This window comes from Myotis davidii, unplaced genomic scaffold, assembly GCF_000327345.1.
Source record: "Myotis davidii unplaced genomic scaffold, ASM32734v1 scaffold159, whole genome shotgun sequence".
NCBI lineage: Eukaryota > Metazoa > Chordata > Mammalia > Chiroptera > Vespertilionidae > Myotis > Myotis davidii.
The window spans coordinates 4,734,027-4,750,603 of record NW_006291231.1 but is presented as its reverse complement, the minus strand read 5'-3'; the positions used below and the strand labels follow the sequence as shown (position 1 = coordinate 4,750,603).

General features: G+C 34.5%; 1 protein-coding gene across 2 annotated transcripts in view; it reads right to left on the bottom strand.

Annotated features, from left to right (window-relative positions):
- Positions 1-16,577, bottom strand: part of CEP120 (centrosomal protein 120kDa) — a 67,225-nt gene that overhangs the window by 14,682 nt on the left and 35,966 nt on the right. For both annotated transcript variants that reach the window (XM_006764389.2, XM_006764388.2), the window contains exons 12-19: positions 15,844-16,026; positions 13,322-13,418; positions 13,065-13,217; positions 12,459-12,548; positions 12,248-12,340; positions 10,929-11,090; positions 8,174-8,296; positions 2,666-2,764 (exon numbers count right to left, since the gene is read on the bottom strand). In XM_006764389.2, the coding sequence (XP_006764452.1) occupies positions 2,666-2,764; positions 8,174-8,296; positions 10,929-11,090; positions 12,248-12,340; positions 12,459-12,548; positions 13,065-13,217; positions 13,322-13,418; positions 15,844-16,026 (1,000 nt within the window). The remainder of the gene's footprint in view (positions 1-2,665; positions 2,765-8,173; positions 8,297-10,928; positions 11,091-12,247; positions 12,341-12,458; positions 12,549-13,064; positions 13,218-13,321; positions 13,419-15,843; positions 16,027-16,577) is intronic.

Genomic DNA, 16,577 nt, shown 5'->3' with positions numbered 1-16,577 from the left:
GGAACACCTGTGTTGTTGCCATGGTGACGATGCAGGCGTTCTGCACCACCCCAGCTGCTCAGGGCCTCTGGGCAACGTAGGAAGGCGGAAAGGCGGCTCTGGGCCGTAGCAAAAGCGATGCCAGCAGCCAGGGGAAGGAAGGCCCATTCTTGCACTAATCTTCATGCATCAGGCCTCTAGTGGAAATAATAATATTACTTACTACATAGGGATCTTGGTTACGATGAAATGAAAAGACATGAAGCACAACACCTGGCATGTAGTGAGACTAAATTTAATGCTAACTGTTCTATCAGTATTATTGTAATTATCCTCCTCTTTTTCTCTATCCTCCAAGTGGGCAGGCTGCCAGACCTGAGTTTCCACTTGCATCAGCTCCCGGCTCTCAGCACTGCCCGTTGATGCACGATGAAACTTTGAAAAGGCTGGGCTTTCTTGTGAATATAATTCTGACACACATTTATCCCCCTTCCCCACCCATCACATTCTCTGCCTCATAGGTCCTGAATTTGCAACTGTGGTTGTCTGTTCACTGCCACTGGGGCCCACTCTAACGGGGACTTTCATCTGAGGTTGAGTCACCTACCCTCTTGGTCCCTCTAGCACAGTGATTCTCAACCTTCCTAATGCCACAACCCTTTAATACAGTTCCTCATGTTATGGTGACCCCCAATTTCATTGTTACAAATTGAACATAGTTAAAACATAGTGATTAGTCAAAAAAACAATATGTAATTATATATGTGTTTTCCGATGGTCTTAGGCGACCCAGTGAAAGGGTTGTTCGACCCCCAAAGGGGTCACAACCCACAGGTTGAGAACCACTGCATTAAACAGATGTACTCTGTATGGCTCTTTTCAGGGCTCCTAATATTTGGCAGTAAATGTTATATTTATACTTTTCTTCTCTATTACTAAATTGTAAGTTCCCTGAGGGAAAGACTTTTGTTTTATTTATGTCTATAAATTTAGGGCAGTGCCTTGAATATAGGAGACTCTCAATATAAAATATTATTCACTTATCTACCCTCAGTCTTGTGAACATATAAAAATTTACTATTGTTAACAGAGTAGTCCCTCCCTTCTCTGTGGTTTTGTTTTCAGTGATTTCAGTTATTCATGGTCAGGGTCCAAAAACATTAAATGGAAAATTCCAGAAGAAAAAAAAAACCCACAATTCATACATTTAAAACTGCCCACCATTCTGAGTAATGTGATGAAATCTCATCTGTCCTAACTCTACCTCACCCAGAACGTGAATCATCCCTTTGTCTAGCATATCACACTGTATACAGTACACACTCACTAGTCACTTAGTTATCAGGTCAACGGTTATGGTATTGCAGTCCTGTGTTTAAGTAATCCTAATACTATAGCATAGTACCTACTCATTCACTTTACTTCCTCTCATCACATAAGCACTATATCTCCTCGCATCACCACAAAGTGAATAAAATACAGTAAGATATTTTGAGAGAGACCACATTCACATAACTTTTATTACAGTATATTGTTATAAGTGTTCTATTTTATTATTAGTTATTGCTGTTAACTTCTTACTATGCCTAATTTATAAGTATGTAGGTATAGGGAAAAAAATACTATACAGGGGTGGGCAAAAATAGGTTTATAGTTGTGAATATGCAAAACACAAAGCTTATTCTTGCATTATTAATTATTGTATTATTTTCCATATTAACAATTATAAACCTATTTTTGCCCATCCCTGTATATAGGGCTCAGTACTATCTGTGGCTTCAGGCATCCACTAGGCGTCTTGGAATGTAGCCCCCATGATTAAGGAAGGACTACTATATTATTTTATACTTATAATCGCAACTTACCTACAAGCTATGTTAGCATAATTTTCTTTATTTATTCTCATGCAGTTTAGTACATACTCCTTTATGAAGGTTATAAGCATTTAGTACAATATCACAAAGATATTTAATAGCATTTGATGTTTATGGAGATACATAAATCTGAAAGACCTTCTTTAGCTAAAGCTAACCATTATTGATCCTTATGAGTTTTAGGTCAAAGTAGATTAGATTAAAAAAATCTTGCTAATGATTTATTTGGTCTTAATCACTTGAAGAAATTATACCTAACATTAAGATATATTTCTCATGAAGCTAATAGCATATGCTATCTAGCAACAGGAGGGGTAAAAATTCAATTAAGAATTCAGAAAACTATCACTTTTAAAGTCATACAATTATGGAAATATTCCCTGTGATTCCTTCCTTAATTGAATAAGTTACCTGTGTCTTCCTAGGAATAACATTTAAAGTATGTTCTTAAATTTGAGAACATTAAATTTAAGTTATCCTGAAATTTCTCCCCTCAAACGTACTCACAATAGAAAGAAATTAATGCTGAAGAAAAGAGTGGTAGTTGTGTAAGTAAAATAAATTATCCAATTTCTTTTAGGAAAGAGGACAGTTGGCAATTAAAGAAAATAACCTAAAAGTTTCAATTTCTAATTAAAAAAAGGAGGATCTTATATATAACACACACAAAGCCCAATCTCAAAAATAGCACTGGAGATTCAAGTGCAGACATTTATCTGACATAACAGGTATTGCCAAATATGCAAACTTGTGAAGAATCAAGGGAAAAAGTCATAAAAAGAATAATCCACCATTAATTATAAACTACATACCTGTTTAAGTCTGGCAAGTTCTTTCAAAGCTCGTCCCCATTGCTGCTTGTAATGCAGTTTGGATTTAGTTGCAGATTCCAACTTTCTTTCAAGTTCAACCTAACAGTGATTAAAATCATATCAAGTGAAACACTATACCACTGTGTACAATCACTGAAAGATAATATATACAAAGAGTCTGGCTTAAGAAAAGAGTTTATGTAGTATAACATACGACATCATCTAAAACTGTTATATAATTTACTATAAATATTATGGCACATGAACATTTTCTTGTTTAAAATATAGTCGTATTTTTACTGCCTAACAGCCCATACTAAAAGGAACTGAATTAGTCTTAACCTCCAGACAGTTACTATAAATGTATTTAAAACATGTATATTGCATAAAGATGATAGAATGAAAAATACTTTTTTTTTTTTTTTTTAACAAAAAGCAGTTCTGTTAGCATTCCAATTTACTTGGTACTCTAAATCTTAGAAAACAAATTATTCCTTTTGGAGGCCTTTCATTATGTGGAATTTTATCTTATAACAAAGAAAGCTATTAGATTCTTTTATAACTATATTTTGGCAAAAATCATAGAATGCCGAAAACAGTGAAATGTTTAATCAGAAAGCAGTTTACTAAGAAAGAGAACAAAGTAAAAAAATATTTTAAGAATGATAAACCAAATGAAAGACAAATAATGCTCCTAGTAACACTTATCTAACATTTATTTTCTATTTTTCCTCAAATATATAAAGAAAAACATGAAAGTGATTCAATTTAAAAAATAAGGTTATTTATACTTGCAGCAGGCAATGTGTTGTGCATGAACTAAATCCAACTTGGCTATGTTTTGGAATGTCCTCTCTGTGTTTCAACCCAAGTACCAAACAAATTGATGTTGCCAACAGACAGTTTTACTAGTTAAACGATAATGTAATAATGGGCCTGAATTAGAGTAAAATACTATTACTCTAAACTGGTCTAATTTTTTTATATGAAGTCGACTTTTTCCCATACTCACAATTTCTAATGTTTTGCAGAAAAATAAAACTAAAGACACTATCCAAAAATTCAAACTTCAAAAAACTCATGAAAATAAAATGAAAGGAAGAGCAGATTGCCAAATTCCCTTCACAAGAGCCCAGAACATTCTCTGCAGTAATATACGACTTAATGGAGTCAAGGTCTTTACTGCTTTATAAATCCCTAGTGCTTGGATTTAAATGTGTTGACATTTCACAACTAGACTCATGCCTCTTAAATTGAATAATACGCTAAGATTGTCAAAGATGATCTCTTCCACTTACACCTAAAGATTTATACATATTAGCTGGTAATTTAACAAGGACATAGGACATAGGTCAGGAACAGGAAAAATCATTTTATAGCTCTGAGGTAAAAAAGTAGCCTTCAGCAAAAAAAGTGATCATGTCCATAGGTCTTAGGTGGGCCCAAAGCTGAGGGTTAGAACAGGGACGAACCTAGTGGGAATACTTATACCCAATGGACTGACTTCATCAGAAAAAAGCTGTCTGGGTAGGTTACATTGGCTTTGCCATGATTATCGAAATAATTCACATTTGCATACCGGTAGTTATTCAAACTAATTTAAAACACATGTATAGTCAATACATTAGTCTTTTTATTTGTTAAAAATAAAGAAATTATAAGTTAGCAAATCTGAGACACACACCTCGCTTTTCTGATTTATTCCTATTACCAAATCAATGATTATGAACTTACGAACACAGATGCTTCTGTAAATCTAAATAGATGGACCCTAGTCCCAGAAAAATGCACACAATCAAAGACCTAGTTAAGGGCCCTAGTGCGAGTAGATTTGAGGCTTGGGGAAGCATTTGCACTGATATGGCATATATATTTCTCCCTTAAAGTATTTGCAGCTTTATTCTTTTTTATGCCATTTCCTTAGCTCAGGCTCTTCTCTTTTCTCCTCGGCCTCAAATCTATTCACAAATCTTGCAAACCACTATTAGATCAATTCACTCTCCACTAAATAATCTACAATAGCTACTTCTTGCCCACAATATTGAGCCTAGACTCTTCTGCTAGGTTTCAAGGCACTCCAAAATATCATTCCATCCTACTTGCTCAATCTACTTTCTTGGTATTCCTCAACAGGAAACCCTTTACTCCAACCACCAGGTTGGGGTCCCCTACACACCCCTTCTCTTTGCCCAAATTACTTCCTGAGCCTGTCAAGTCTTTCTTTTTCTTCTCCGCTAACTTAAACTTCAGGTTCAGTTCAAATACTACCTTGACCCAGAGCTTTCTTAAAATTACTGTATTCTGAACACCAAATAATTTCTCTTTTTCTGAACTGCAAAGTGTTTCTATTACATTCCTGGTGTTTTATTATACACATTTGTTTAAGGCTCTCTGAGCCATTTCTCCAATTATATTACAAACTTTTATCTCTTTTTACCCTTTGTCCTAAGGCGGTAAATACACAGCAGATACTCATCAAATACTCTTAAATTTTAGCTTCTGTCTTCAACTTATGTATCTCCTACTGAATTATAATGCTTTCCAAATTTTATTTTTAAAAGTCCCAATTATTTGTAAGCAATCTAAAAGACATTTCCTAGCTAAAAGCATATCAAACATTCATTTCTTATATAATAAAGGGAATCAAGAATTAAATGTAGTAAAGCTGTACCTTAATTTCTTTTTAGGCCATTTCAGTCAAAATGGGAAAATCTGTGTTATACTGAAGAGCACGGGTAATCACAAAAGAAAAAAAGCTCTCAATCAGATATAATCACAAGATTATAGACTTAATCAGATACTTTTTCACTATGTCTTCCTTTTTGTACTTTTATGTCTTTGTTACTACTTAAGAAATAAGATTCTGCCCTCTTCTGGCGCCAATAAAATTTACAAAGAACTTTCAGAACGGCGGGGAGGCAGGGCGGGGGAGTAACCTTGTTTTACTAGGCAATAAAATATGCTGAATGAAATCATTAGGTCTGATATAGAGGCAGTTCAATTATGCATTTTTTCTCTCTCAAATTTATGGTGCTGTTTATATTTTTAATGTGTAGTGATCTTTACTTTTTTGGTAGAAGTGTAGTTGGAAGAAGGAATTTAAAAAATCACTTAAAATTTATTTCTATATTATCTAGTCTATGTTCAGAAAAGATTAAAAGTTAATGCTTCTCGCCGGAATCGGTTTGGCTCAGTGGATAGAGCATCAGCCTGCGGACTGAAAGGTCCCAGGTTCGATTCCGGTCAAGGCATGTACCTGGGTTGCAGGCACATCCCCAGTAGGAGATGTACAGCAGGCAGCTGATCGATATTTCTCTCTCATCGATGTTTCTAATTATCTCTCTCCCTTCCTCTCTGTAAAAAAATCAATAAAATATATATTTTTTAAAAAGTTAATGCTTCTCCAATTTTGAGATATTTGGTCTCTGAATTTCCCAAGTAAAGTGGAAATATTCTTTGACATCTACTTAACAGCTTGAGAAAATTGATGAGATACTATCTAAGTGCTTCAAATATCTCTGTTAAGTACCACAGAATTCATATTTATAAATACAGAAATACTTTAATACTTGTTTTTTTCATAATAGGGGTGGGAAATGGCTAACTGGATTCAAGTTCATTGTTAGAGAAATGAGAAGGCCAAAAATGGAGAAATGAAGAAACTGCCTGTCTATGTAAAAAGCAGAATCAACAACACTTTGCAATCAAGAAGAGCCAGGCAACTGAGAGGCTGCAGAAACACTAGAGGAAACCAGTTACAAGGCTTCTTAACTCAAAAGATTGATTTTACCACCTACTCCTAGCTCCACATCTTCCAGGCATTCATGCGTTTTGCCTCTTGGTGTTTCTTTTTCAAAGACTAACAACCAACAGTTTCCCCTTGCTATTAATTACTTATCCATAAGCTTTTCTCAACGTTGGCAGTCCCGTGGGCTCATTTTCTTTCAATGCCACATTTAACACTCTGTAATTGGGCTTATTACAAGGTAGTGACTTAAACTGTTAAACCCATGACCTTTCCTCAACCATTCCTGACTTTCCTTCCATTCATAAGAGATTACTGTTACTTCCTCATTTTTAAAACTCTTTTTTTTGGGGGGGGGGGGGCACACTAGACTACATTTATTACTTCTCTAAATCATTTTAGCCATCTTCCCTGACTCTTGCTTTTTGTCTATGAAGCTGAACTTTCCCTTTAAAGTTATATGTTCAGTTTTCCTTACTAAACGCTCCTTGAACAATTTCATCTAATTCTAAGGATGTTACTTTATTCAAATGACTCCCAAGTCTGTATGTCTAACCCATTTCTCTCTTCCTACTATATTTTCTCATTTTTAATGAACTTCTCCACTTAATCGGCTAACATCTCAAATATGTCAAATCAGAATTCTCTATAACTTCCACCAAAAGTTCATTAAAATTCATTTCTATTAATATTTATTAAGCCAATCTTACAAAGTTGAGCATAATCTCTGACTTCTATTTACAGATAAAATACAAATTCTTTAACTTAGCATCTAAGGTCTTCCCGCATTTTCTTATCAGTCTTGTTTTTATTTTGAAACCACTACTATATTGATTACTGATTAAACTCTAAGTTCTAGTCAAGCTATTTTACAAGTATGCAATAGACTTTTTAACCTAAGTACAATACCTCTCCTTGGGATACCCTTACCCACATAATTACCTATTTAAAATTTCACCTATCCTTTGGGTTCCTTTTCATTTCTTTGTTATACTTAAATTGCAGAGTTGACTTTGTTTTCCTTTTGCATTCATAACATTTGTTAAGAGAAAGTTAGATGATACTTGCTACCATTTGCCTTTCACTATAATTATTTGGGTAAGTTCCTTGTTTCCTTTTGTAACCTCCCTGACTCTATTCTGAACATTTTTGAATCATTCATAATAGCATTTAGCATGGTGTTATAAATAGTACACATCTTTGCTGGTAAATGAAAAACCAATTATATTAATCAGTATCCTGCCAAGAAACCAGGAATCACTTTAGGCCAGGGGTCCTCAAACTTTTTAAATAGGGGGCCAGTTCACTGTCCCTCAGACCGTTGGAGGGCCGGACTATAGTTTAAAAAAATACTATGAACAAATTCCTATGCACACTGCACATATCTTATTTTGAAGTAAAAAAAACAAAACGGGAACAAATACAATATTTGTATTTGCATGTGGCTCACGGGCCGTAGTTTGAGAACCCCTGCTTTAGGCCATTTAATATAGGCATCTGGTTATACTTTTAATGAAAGACACTAGAACCAGGGAAACAGAATCTAGCACCTTCAAGTAGACTTTTGTGACAGAGCAGGTCTTGCCTTGCTCACCCTGGTTCCTGCCCATATTTTGAAACTGCTTCTTCAGCCTTGAATTCTCTGATGTGTTATCTGGTGTCAGAATACTTCAGTAAAATGTTACAGTGTATATGTAAGTGTCACTACTAACTTCATAAGTTGATCGTTAGGACTAGTTAAGTGGGTATATTGACGTGGGTACCTTTTCCAAGGTGAGAAGGTTTATTTCAGACTGTAGGCGGAGTTCTGGTTTGTTGCTTTGCTGATCCTTGAACTGCTGGAACTCTTTTTCCAAAATCTTATACTTATTTTCAGCATCATTAAGCTGTATTTAAAAAAAAAAAAGTATTACAGCCATTAAAAAAAAGATGTAAAGTTTAGTATTACAGAATTTAATTCAACAATCTCATTTTTTCTTATTCTACACATGTTTACAGTACAAAGATCTCTAGTAATCCTAAAAATTTAGTAAATCAACTGACTGACAATATACAAAACTTTTTAAGAGTATGGAATTTCTTATAAAACCAGTATCATGAGACCATTTTTGTTAAGTTACCTTATAAAAATACTGATACTTAAGATGTTACATGTAAGAAAAGATTACAGATATAGCAGATTATTATCAATGAAAAGTTTAATTTTAATACAGTATTTATTCTTAAAATTAGATACTATATGAATTTCATAATTCAAACACTCTTACAACTTAAGGTAATTTAAAGATTATAACTATGAAGGGGTTGGGTCAAATATTTTTTCCTACCATTCAGGGACATTATCATACACCATTATTGTGGTTACAATCAGGTTGTAAAGCAATAAGCTATTAGGCATAGTGGGCTTTTTTTCCTTTGCTAAGTGGTTCATAAACTACATTGATTTTTTGAGTTCTGGTAACTACTATCAGTTCTTCTACCTGTCTAGTTAGAATTATACATATAATGCATGAAAGCTGGTTCAGAGTAAGGGCCTAAAAATTTTGTTTTCATACAAAGAAAATATAACATGTATTATAGTCATGAGCTTAGCAAAATGGGCATCTCAGAAATTTCTGCAGTCCCCACAGTTTTTCCCCAGGTCTTTAGATTATGTTTTAAGAGTTCCCTGGGTAATTCTTCTAAAATACCAGTTCTTCCCATAAGCTCATTATAGCAGTCTGGGACAAAGTAGAGACCGAGGTTTTTTTCAAGAACTCCGCTGGTGATTAACACATTAGGAGCGATGGTTCTAGATGGCTGAATCTTCCTGACAAGTGGGAAAAGCATTTGGTAAATCCCATCATGACTGCCTACTTTTGCAACTTTATCTTAAATAAGATCTCCATAATAACAATCAAATTCATATTTACAACCACTAAACAATGTGACCTGAACTGCTATGGAAGCTATTCTTCATGTCAGAATTTACTGAAGACTTTGGAGGCATTCATCATACATATCTAATCTACAATGAAATTTTTCAAGAAAGATAAGCTTAATATTTAACATTTAACAGCTTGATTCTTTTTTTTTTTTTTTAGCAAATATTTATTAAGCCCCAATTATTCGATCAAGACTAGCTGGGCTCTAGGTATACAGATTGTTAACTCCATAAAACTGTTTTGATTTATAATAGACACTGATTGAATTATCACACTAATGAAAATAATAAAACTGCTCTAACATGTCATAAAGAAAAAGAATGAGAGAATAATATGCTATGAAAATATGTAACAAAAACTTAGGGAAATTGTCCCTGATCCCTGCTCCCCGAGTAATTGATGCTTCAGCTGAAAACAGAAGGATGAGTGTAGCACACACAAAGATCCTGTGGTGAAGCTCAGCATGCTTGAGAACCTGAAGGGAAACCAGTGTGGCTGGAGAGCACAGGACAAAGGTGAGAGAGATAGGCTGGTTCCAAGCCCTGCAGAGGCTTGTAGGGCAAGGTAATTATTCTGAGCAGTGAAATGACATTGAAAGGTTTTACAGGAGGGTGTCATGATTCCCAAATTTTAAAAATATCACTCTGGTTGCAACAGGAAGAACAGAAATAAAGAACACTTACAGCAAGCATGTCAAACTCAAAGGCTAACACGGGCCAAATAAACAAGGCATGCGGCCCCTGAGTCTGACATGCTTGACTTACAGAAAGCTCAGACATGGATAGGAGGATCATGTTGGGTTTTAAATGACTTTAGACATCCAATTAGAGATATCAAAAAAGCAGATTTATTGGTCTACAGTGCAAAGGAAAGGTCTGGGATATACATGTGAAAGTTCAAGAGGTACAGATTGTCTCCGTTCCCATGGACATTAATAAGATTGTTTAGTACAAAGTAAGTTTTGAACTTAAAAGAGGTCTAACATTTACTAAAGGAAAATAAACCTGCAAAGGAGCCTGAGGGGTGGCCAGAAAAGTAGAGGAAAGCAAGGAGAGTGGTGTTGGAGAAGTCGAGAGAAGAGAATATACAAAAACAAGGACAACAGTGTTGATGTTGTCAATAAGTCTGCGTAAGATAAGAATGAAAAATGCCCACTGAATGTAGTGACTTCTTTGACAACTGGCTGGCTGGAGCAATGGGGATGGGTTGTGACGTGAGTATAAGGTGAGGAAATGAAGAGCAGAGACAATTCTCTCATGAAATTTGATTCTTAACTGAATTCAGTCCAGTGATATGAAGTTTACGCATGTTTGCTAAAAGGTGATTTATCAGAAAATAATTTTAAGCTGAGATTTATCTGAAATATAGTACAATTTCATGCAAATAATTGTAAGGGAAGAAAAATTATTCCAATATGGTCCTTAGCTTTGACTTAGGAAAAGAAGATCCAACTTAAAGTATATTTGAAGCTCTGCAATAAATATTAATCATCCAAATTACTGTGAGTTTTTATAACTTTTTAGTGAATTATACCAATTATTTCTAGATGCAAATAAACTCTAAGTGTAAAGAGATGATAGGTATTTCATCCAACCTGCTGCTGAAGTCGGTGTTTGTCCTCTTCTAGCTGCTTGATCTTTAACCTTTCCAGTTCTACTTGGTGAATACAATCTTCCTTGGCCCTACGGATAGAGTTCTGAAGTTCTTGCAGGTTCTGTTCACGTTCTGATTTCAGTTCCCTTCTTTCTCGTTGAAGCTTAAAACAAGTGCATCTTTAAGAGGTTGAGCTACATTATACTGTTCAGTATTCTATTATCCATATATATAGTCAAATGTTCAGAATACTTACATTATTTTCAATCATTTAATTCTTATACAAAGTATACACAAAAATCCATATATGACCTCTATAAATTCAACTGAAAATGCCCTAATCACCTAAAATTCCTATTTAAATAAACCCATTTTAATATATAAGCAAAAGTTCCTTTTCTTCTTTTAGAAATGTTTTATTTTTATTTTCCACCCATTCACACAGAAGATAACAGATTCTAAGTATTAGGAACAAATATGCAAGTTTAAACATCTAACTCAAATCCCAGAAAATGAATAAAGATAAGGTTAGGGTGATATGCTGAGGAAACTTTAAGAAACAAATTTGGGTAGGGAAGGAGCATATAAATTTAATGTGGAAGAATATTAATTATTTTGAAACAACTTTTACAACAGTTTAAAAAAGTATTTAGGTTAAAATTTAATAGGACCTAACAAAAATGTTAACTAAGCCTAGTACTCATTTATTTTTGGATCTAATCTTTAATGGGCAAGGATGTGGGATATTTCCTTCTTACTGAAAACCAAATCAGGATTCTAGACCCCTGAACCTACGCTACATTTTCTCTCTTCTCTAGGTAAGGTAACTATCCATTTAAAGTTTACATAATGGGAAAGTTAACCAAATACCTCCACTATTGTAGGAGTTAACCAAACTGGGTAAATAATAGTTAACCATTTCAAACAATAAGCACTTTCTATTCCTCACCTTCTAAAACATAAAACATTCTTTACCCAATTGTTCTCCATAATGTCTGGAAGACAACTTCTAAGAAATACATTTTATATATAAGTACAAAGAAAAAAGAAATGAAGCCCCGCCTATGTGGCTCAGTGGTTGAGCGCTGACCCATGCACCAAGAGGTAGCTGGAATGATTGCCAGTCAGTGCACATGCTTGAGTTGTGGGGGCATGCAGGAGGGAGCTGATTAACAATTCTCTCTCATTGATATTTCTACCTCTCCCTCTCCCTTCTTCTCTAAAATAAATTCAATAAAAATATATTTTTTTAAAAAAGGAATGAATGGTATTAACCTAACATGGATTCTATGAAATAAAGGTATTTGACAAATACAGTACCTCTGATTCTGTAATGGCCAGCTGGTGCTCTCTCTTCTCTAAATCAATTAGGGTTTTTTGAAGTTTTCCTTCCAGAAGAGTATATTCAGCCACCTAAAATAATAAAAGCTACTTTATCTTTTTCCCAAACTCAAAACACAATTTCAAAAATACATATACAAGACACTGTAATTTTATTCCTTTCCCCTTCAATTTCTATACATGTTACTACCTTTTTCTTTACTAGTGATTCTCTCTCTCGATCCCTTTTCTTCCATTCCTCCGCAAGAGCTTGCATATGAGCTAGTTCTTTCTGCTTTAGCTACAAAAGGAAGAAAAATAAAGTCAGACAAAAATCCTAAATATTTCAAGTAAACAAATCAGTTATCAGTTAAAAATTAAATGATCACTGATATGTTTATGTAAGGTGTTCTATTTTATTTTTTAAAAGATGCCTGAGGCAAGTAGTACCCATATAATTCAGGGGAGTACATGGTAAATTGTGTTTTCTAACTCTCTTGTTCAGAGACTGATAATTCCATGTTCCAGGAGGGTACACTAAATGAGGACCGGAATGAAAAGAAACCTTCAAGTCAATCTCTGATCTCTAACCTTCAGTTCTAATTTGCTTAAGATCAGAGACAAAGTTGAGGGAATCCTTCTTAGTGGTTTCTGTTTTTTGTTTTTTTATTCTCAATTTTTCTTTAGGAGTAAGGTATTCTTGATATTCAAAGGGACTAGTAGGGGACCATGGAACATAGTAAAAGCCTAGTATGGAGAAGGAAAAACATATTAAGTAGATACAAATAGAGGCTTAAAGTAATGTTTAAAAAGTAACCTGATTTTCAAAAATGTCTTCTTGCCTCTCCTTCCACATTTCTAGCTCAAGTGCTGCTTTGTATTCTAAGGTTTCTCGAGGCTCTGTCTGGACTTCTGAAGGACAAGGTGCGGGAGGAAGACAAGATGAGTTCTGTTGTACAGCAGTTAAACCCTAATATATGAATAGAAAAAAGCATATTGAAACAAATACACTCACACACATACACATTAGATCCGTTTTTCAAGAGTAATTTGATAACATTCAATGATATTTACCTGAGATGAATCAGAGACAAAAATCTCACGTGTTTTTAATATTCCATAATCTTCTAGAGTCATGGTGTAAGAAAGATTTATTATCCTGTTATTTGACCTACAAATGAAATCAGAAATATACTGAAACTCATGGAACATTTTATGTTATTCTTCCTCTTATGTCTCCAACACTAAAGCATTGAGTAGACAACATTTCCTGCATCTGGCACTTGCTACTGAAACTGCAGCAGCTTCTAAGGGCTTCAAGACCTTCCATATACATGATTTCATCTGATCACTAACACCCTATTAAATACATACCTTTGTTTACTATAAAAGGACCTACAGATTACTTGGAAAAATTGAGAAGTACAAAATAAAGGAGAAATTTTAATCTCCCTGCCCATAGCTTATTACTGCTGAAATTTACTTACGTCCCTTCCTCTGTTTTCTGTATATGTAGATACACATGTAATCATGCACATTAAGACCATACCATTTTGTCCTCTTTTCCTATTTTTTTAAAATATATTTTTATTGATTTCAGAGAGGAAGTGAGAGGAGGAGAAAGATAGAAACATCAATGATGAGACAGAATCATTGATTGGCCGCCTCCTGCACATCCCCTACTAGGGATCGAGCCCGCAACCTGGTCATATGCCCTCGGCCAGAATCGAACCTGGGGCCCTTCAGTCTGCAGGCTGATGCTCTATCCACTGAGCCAAACCGGCCAGGGTCTCTTTTCCTATTTATATCAAAATCATTTTCTCTGTCATAAACATTAATTCAAAAACATAACTTTTAATGCCTATAAAATGTACTAAAGAATTTATGTAGTAAAATAAACTTAATTCCCCTATTCTTGACTATATACAGGTTATTGTGAGTTGTTTTTCCACTTTTGAACACACTTGTACATAAATCTTCTACTGGATATGAGCATTGCCTCAGGCTAATTTCTATAAGTAGGTTAACTATATTTTTATTGATATGAGTTCTGTAGTATTAATTAAATTAAAAAAATGTTAGAAAAAAATAAAACCTTGGCAATAAAAAACCCATGGCTTTGTCTAAGTCAAATATATTCTATGAACCCTTGGTCAAACAAAACTTTAAGAGTTCTAATTGTGTAGGATCCTTTCAGTAATCAACTAATCTCACAGGTTTTAAAAGAAATTAAAGTGTAATGAAGCACTGCCACATCTGAAGTTTTCACTTAGGTATAAATCTAAAACTTCTCAGTCTACAGAGCAGGGCAATAAAAGTTAACATTCACAACAAACAGAATTAAAATAACTTCAAATAGTAAGAATTTGATTATTTTCATATTATTCTACTTATGACAGTGTTAATTTTTAAAAGAGATTTTCAACAACAGGAGTTGAAACACAAAGAATTTTCATTTACCCGAAATATCTGGTTCTCTAAAACACCTGTTCCCAGATCTTCCAAGTAAATATAAATTTTAATAAACCTTCATTCTCTGGAAGTGGCTATTGATGGGGAAGCGTAAGAGAAGAAATTTCAATACAACTTTTAGATTTCAGCTTTTTAATGAGCCTGTTTTCCTTCTACTTTCTTACTATGCTTTAAAAATAAAGACATGTTGTATAAAATATCAAACTAAATTTAAATTTCTATTGTTAAATTTTTAAAAATCATGCAACAAATATATTATTTGTCTGAAATATGTGAACTCCAGCTTTTCACAGTGACAATGAATTTTAGGACCAAAAAAAAAACAATTGTGCCCTAGCCGGTTTGGCTCAGTGGATAGAGTATCGGCCTGCGGAATGAAGGGTCCCGGGTTCGATTTCGATCAAGGGCATGTACCTTGGTTGCAGGCACATCCCCAGTCGGGGGTGTACGGGAGGCAGCTGGTTGATGTTTTGTTTCTCTCTCATTGATGTTTCTAGCTCTCTATCCCTCTCCCTTCCTCTATGTAAAAAATAAATAAAATATATTTAAAAGCAAAAACAACAACAACAAAACAATTGTCTTTGAAAGTGCAAAGCATCCTCAGACTTCAACAATAAGGTAAAAGTTAAAACATATTTTTAAGCAGAAAAATAGTCATTCCCAATGCAACATAATGTAAAAATACATTGTAATTTTGAGATTAAAATAGGAAAGGCAAGGGTGGGTGGGTAGGAAGAGATAACCCACATGTTTGCATTTATGCATAACCCATGGACACAGATAATAGGGTGGTGGAGGGTGGGGCAGGCTAGGAGTCAATGGGGTAAAAAAGGGGACATATGTAATACTTTCAACAATAAAGTTTAAAAAAATTCTGAATTTAAAATTGTCAGGCTAAACAGAAGAGAGGGAAATATTCACCAGTCTGAGTAAATATTGCAGTACTGTAGCAGCACAGATTCTTAACTTTGAGAGGGTATAATGGGTATCAGAAAGCTAAAGAGCAAACTAGGATACAGTTCCCACAGGTCATGAAGATCAGAGAAAAAATGATATGAAAAGATAAGGTTATAACTAATGAGAATAAAAAGCAAAGCTAAGATCAATTTTGCAAAATGCATTACCCTTGTGCTGCTATGAAAGGCACACTTTCACTGTAAGTTTGATGCCAACACTGTTCACCATTAGAACCTAAAAAGTGAGTTTTTTCTGAAGATATGATGTTTGAAAGCTGGATTCTAGCGATTCCCAGAAGTAAATCTTTACTCATTTTATCTTTGTGCCATAATTCAATCAGCAATGGAATCCTGAGGAAGAGAGACACATATATTCATACCTATCAACTCTGAACAAAGTCTTTTTTGGACTAAAATCTTTGAATTTCCTCAATGTAGTCAAAGATTACAGTGTTTGTTACTGGAATGTAAATGCTCAGTTCCATACATAACAATCAGAAAATTCAATTACATCTTCTACACCTCTTTCTATGCAATAAAGAAATTCTTTAAACCAGTGGTTCTCAACCTTCCTAATGCCGCAGCCCTTTAATACAGTTCCTCATGTTGTGGTGGTCCCCAATTTCATTGTTACAAATCGAACATAGTTAAAGCATAGTGATTAATCACAAAAACAATATGTAGTTATATATGTGTTTTCCGATGGTCTTAGGCGACCCCTGTGAAAAGGTCGCGACCCACTGGTTGAGAACCGCTGCATGATTGCTTGCTGCCAGACAGCTCAGGGCATGTTAATCTACATATTATTACCTCCTACAGCCAAACACCTGAACAGCCTTAGGCAAACTCTTCCATTCTGACAATGGACTGTGTATATGAAAACCTGCCCTTTCAAGTGTATA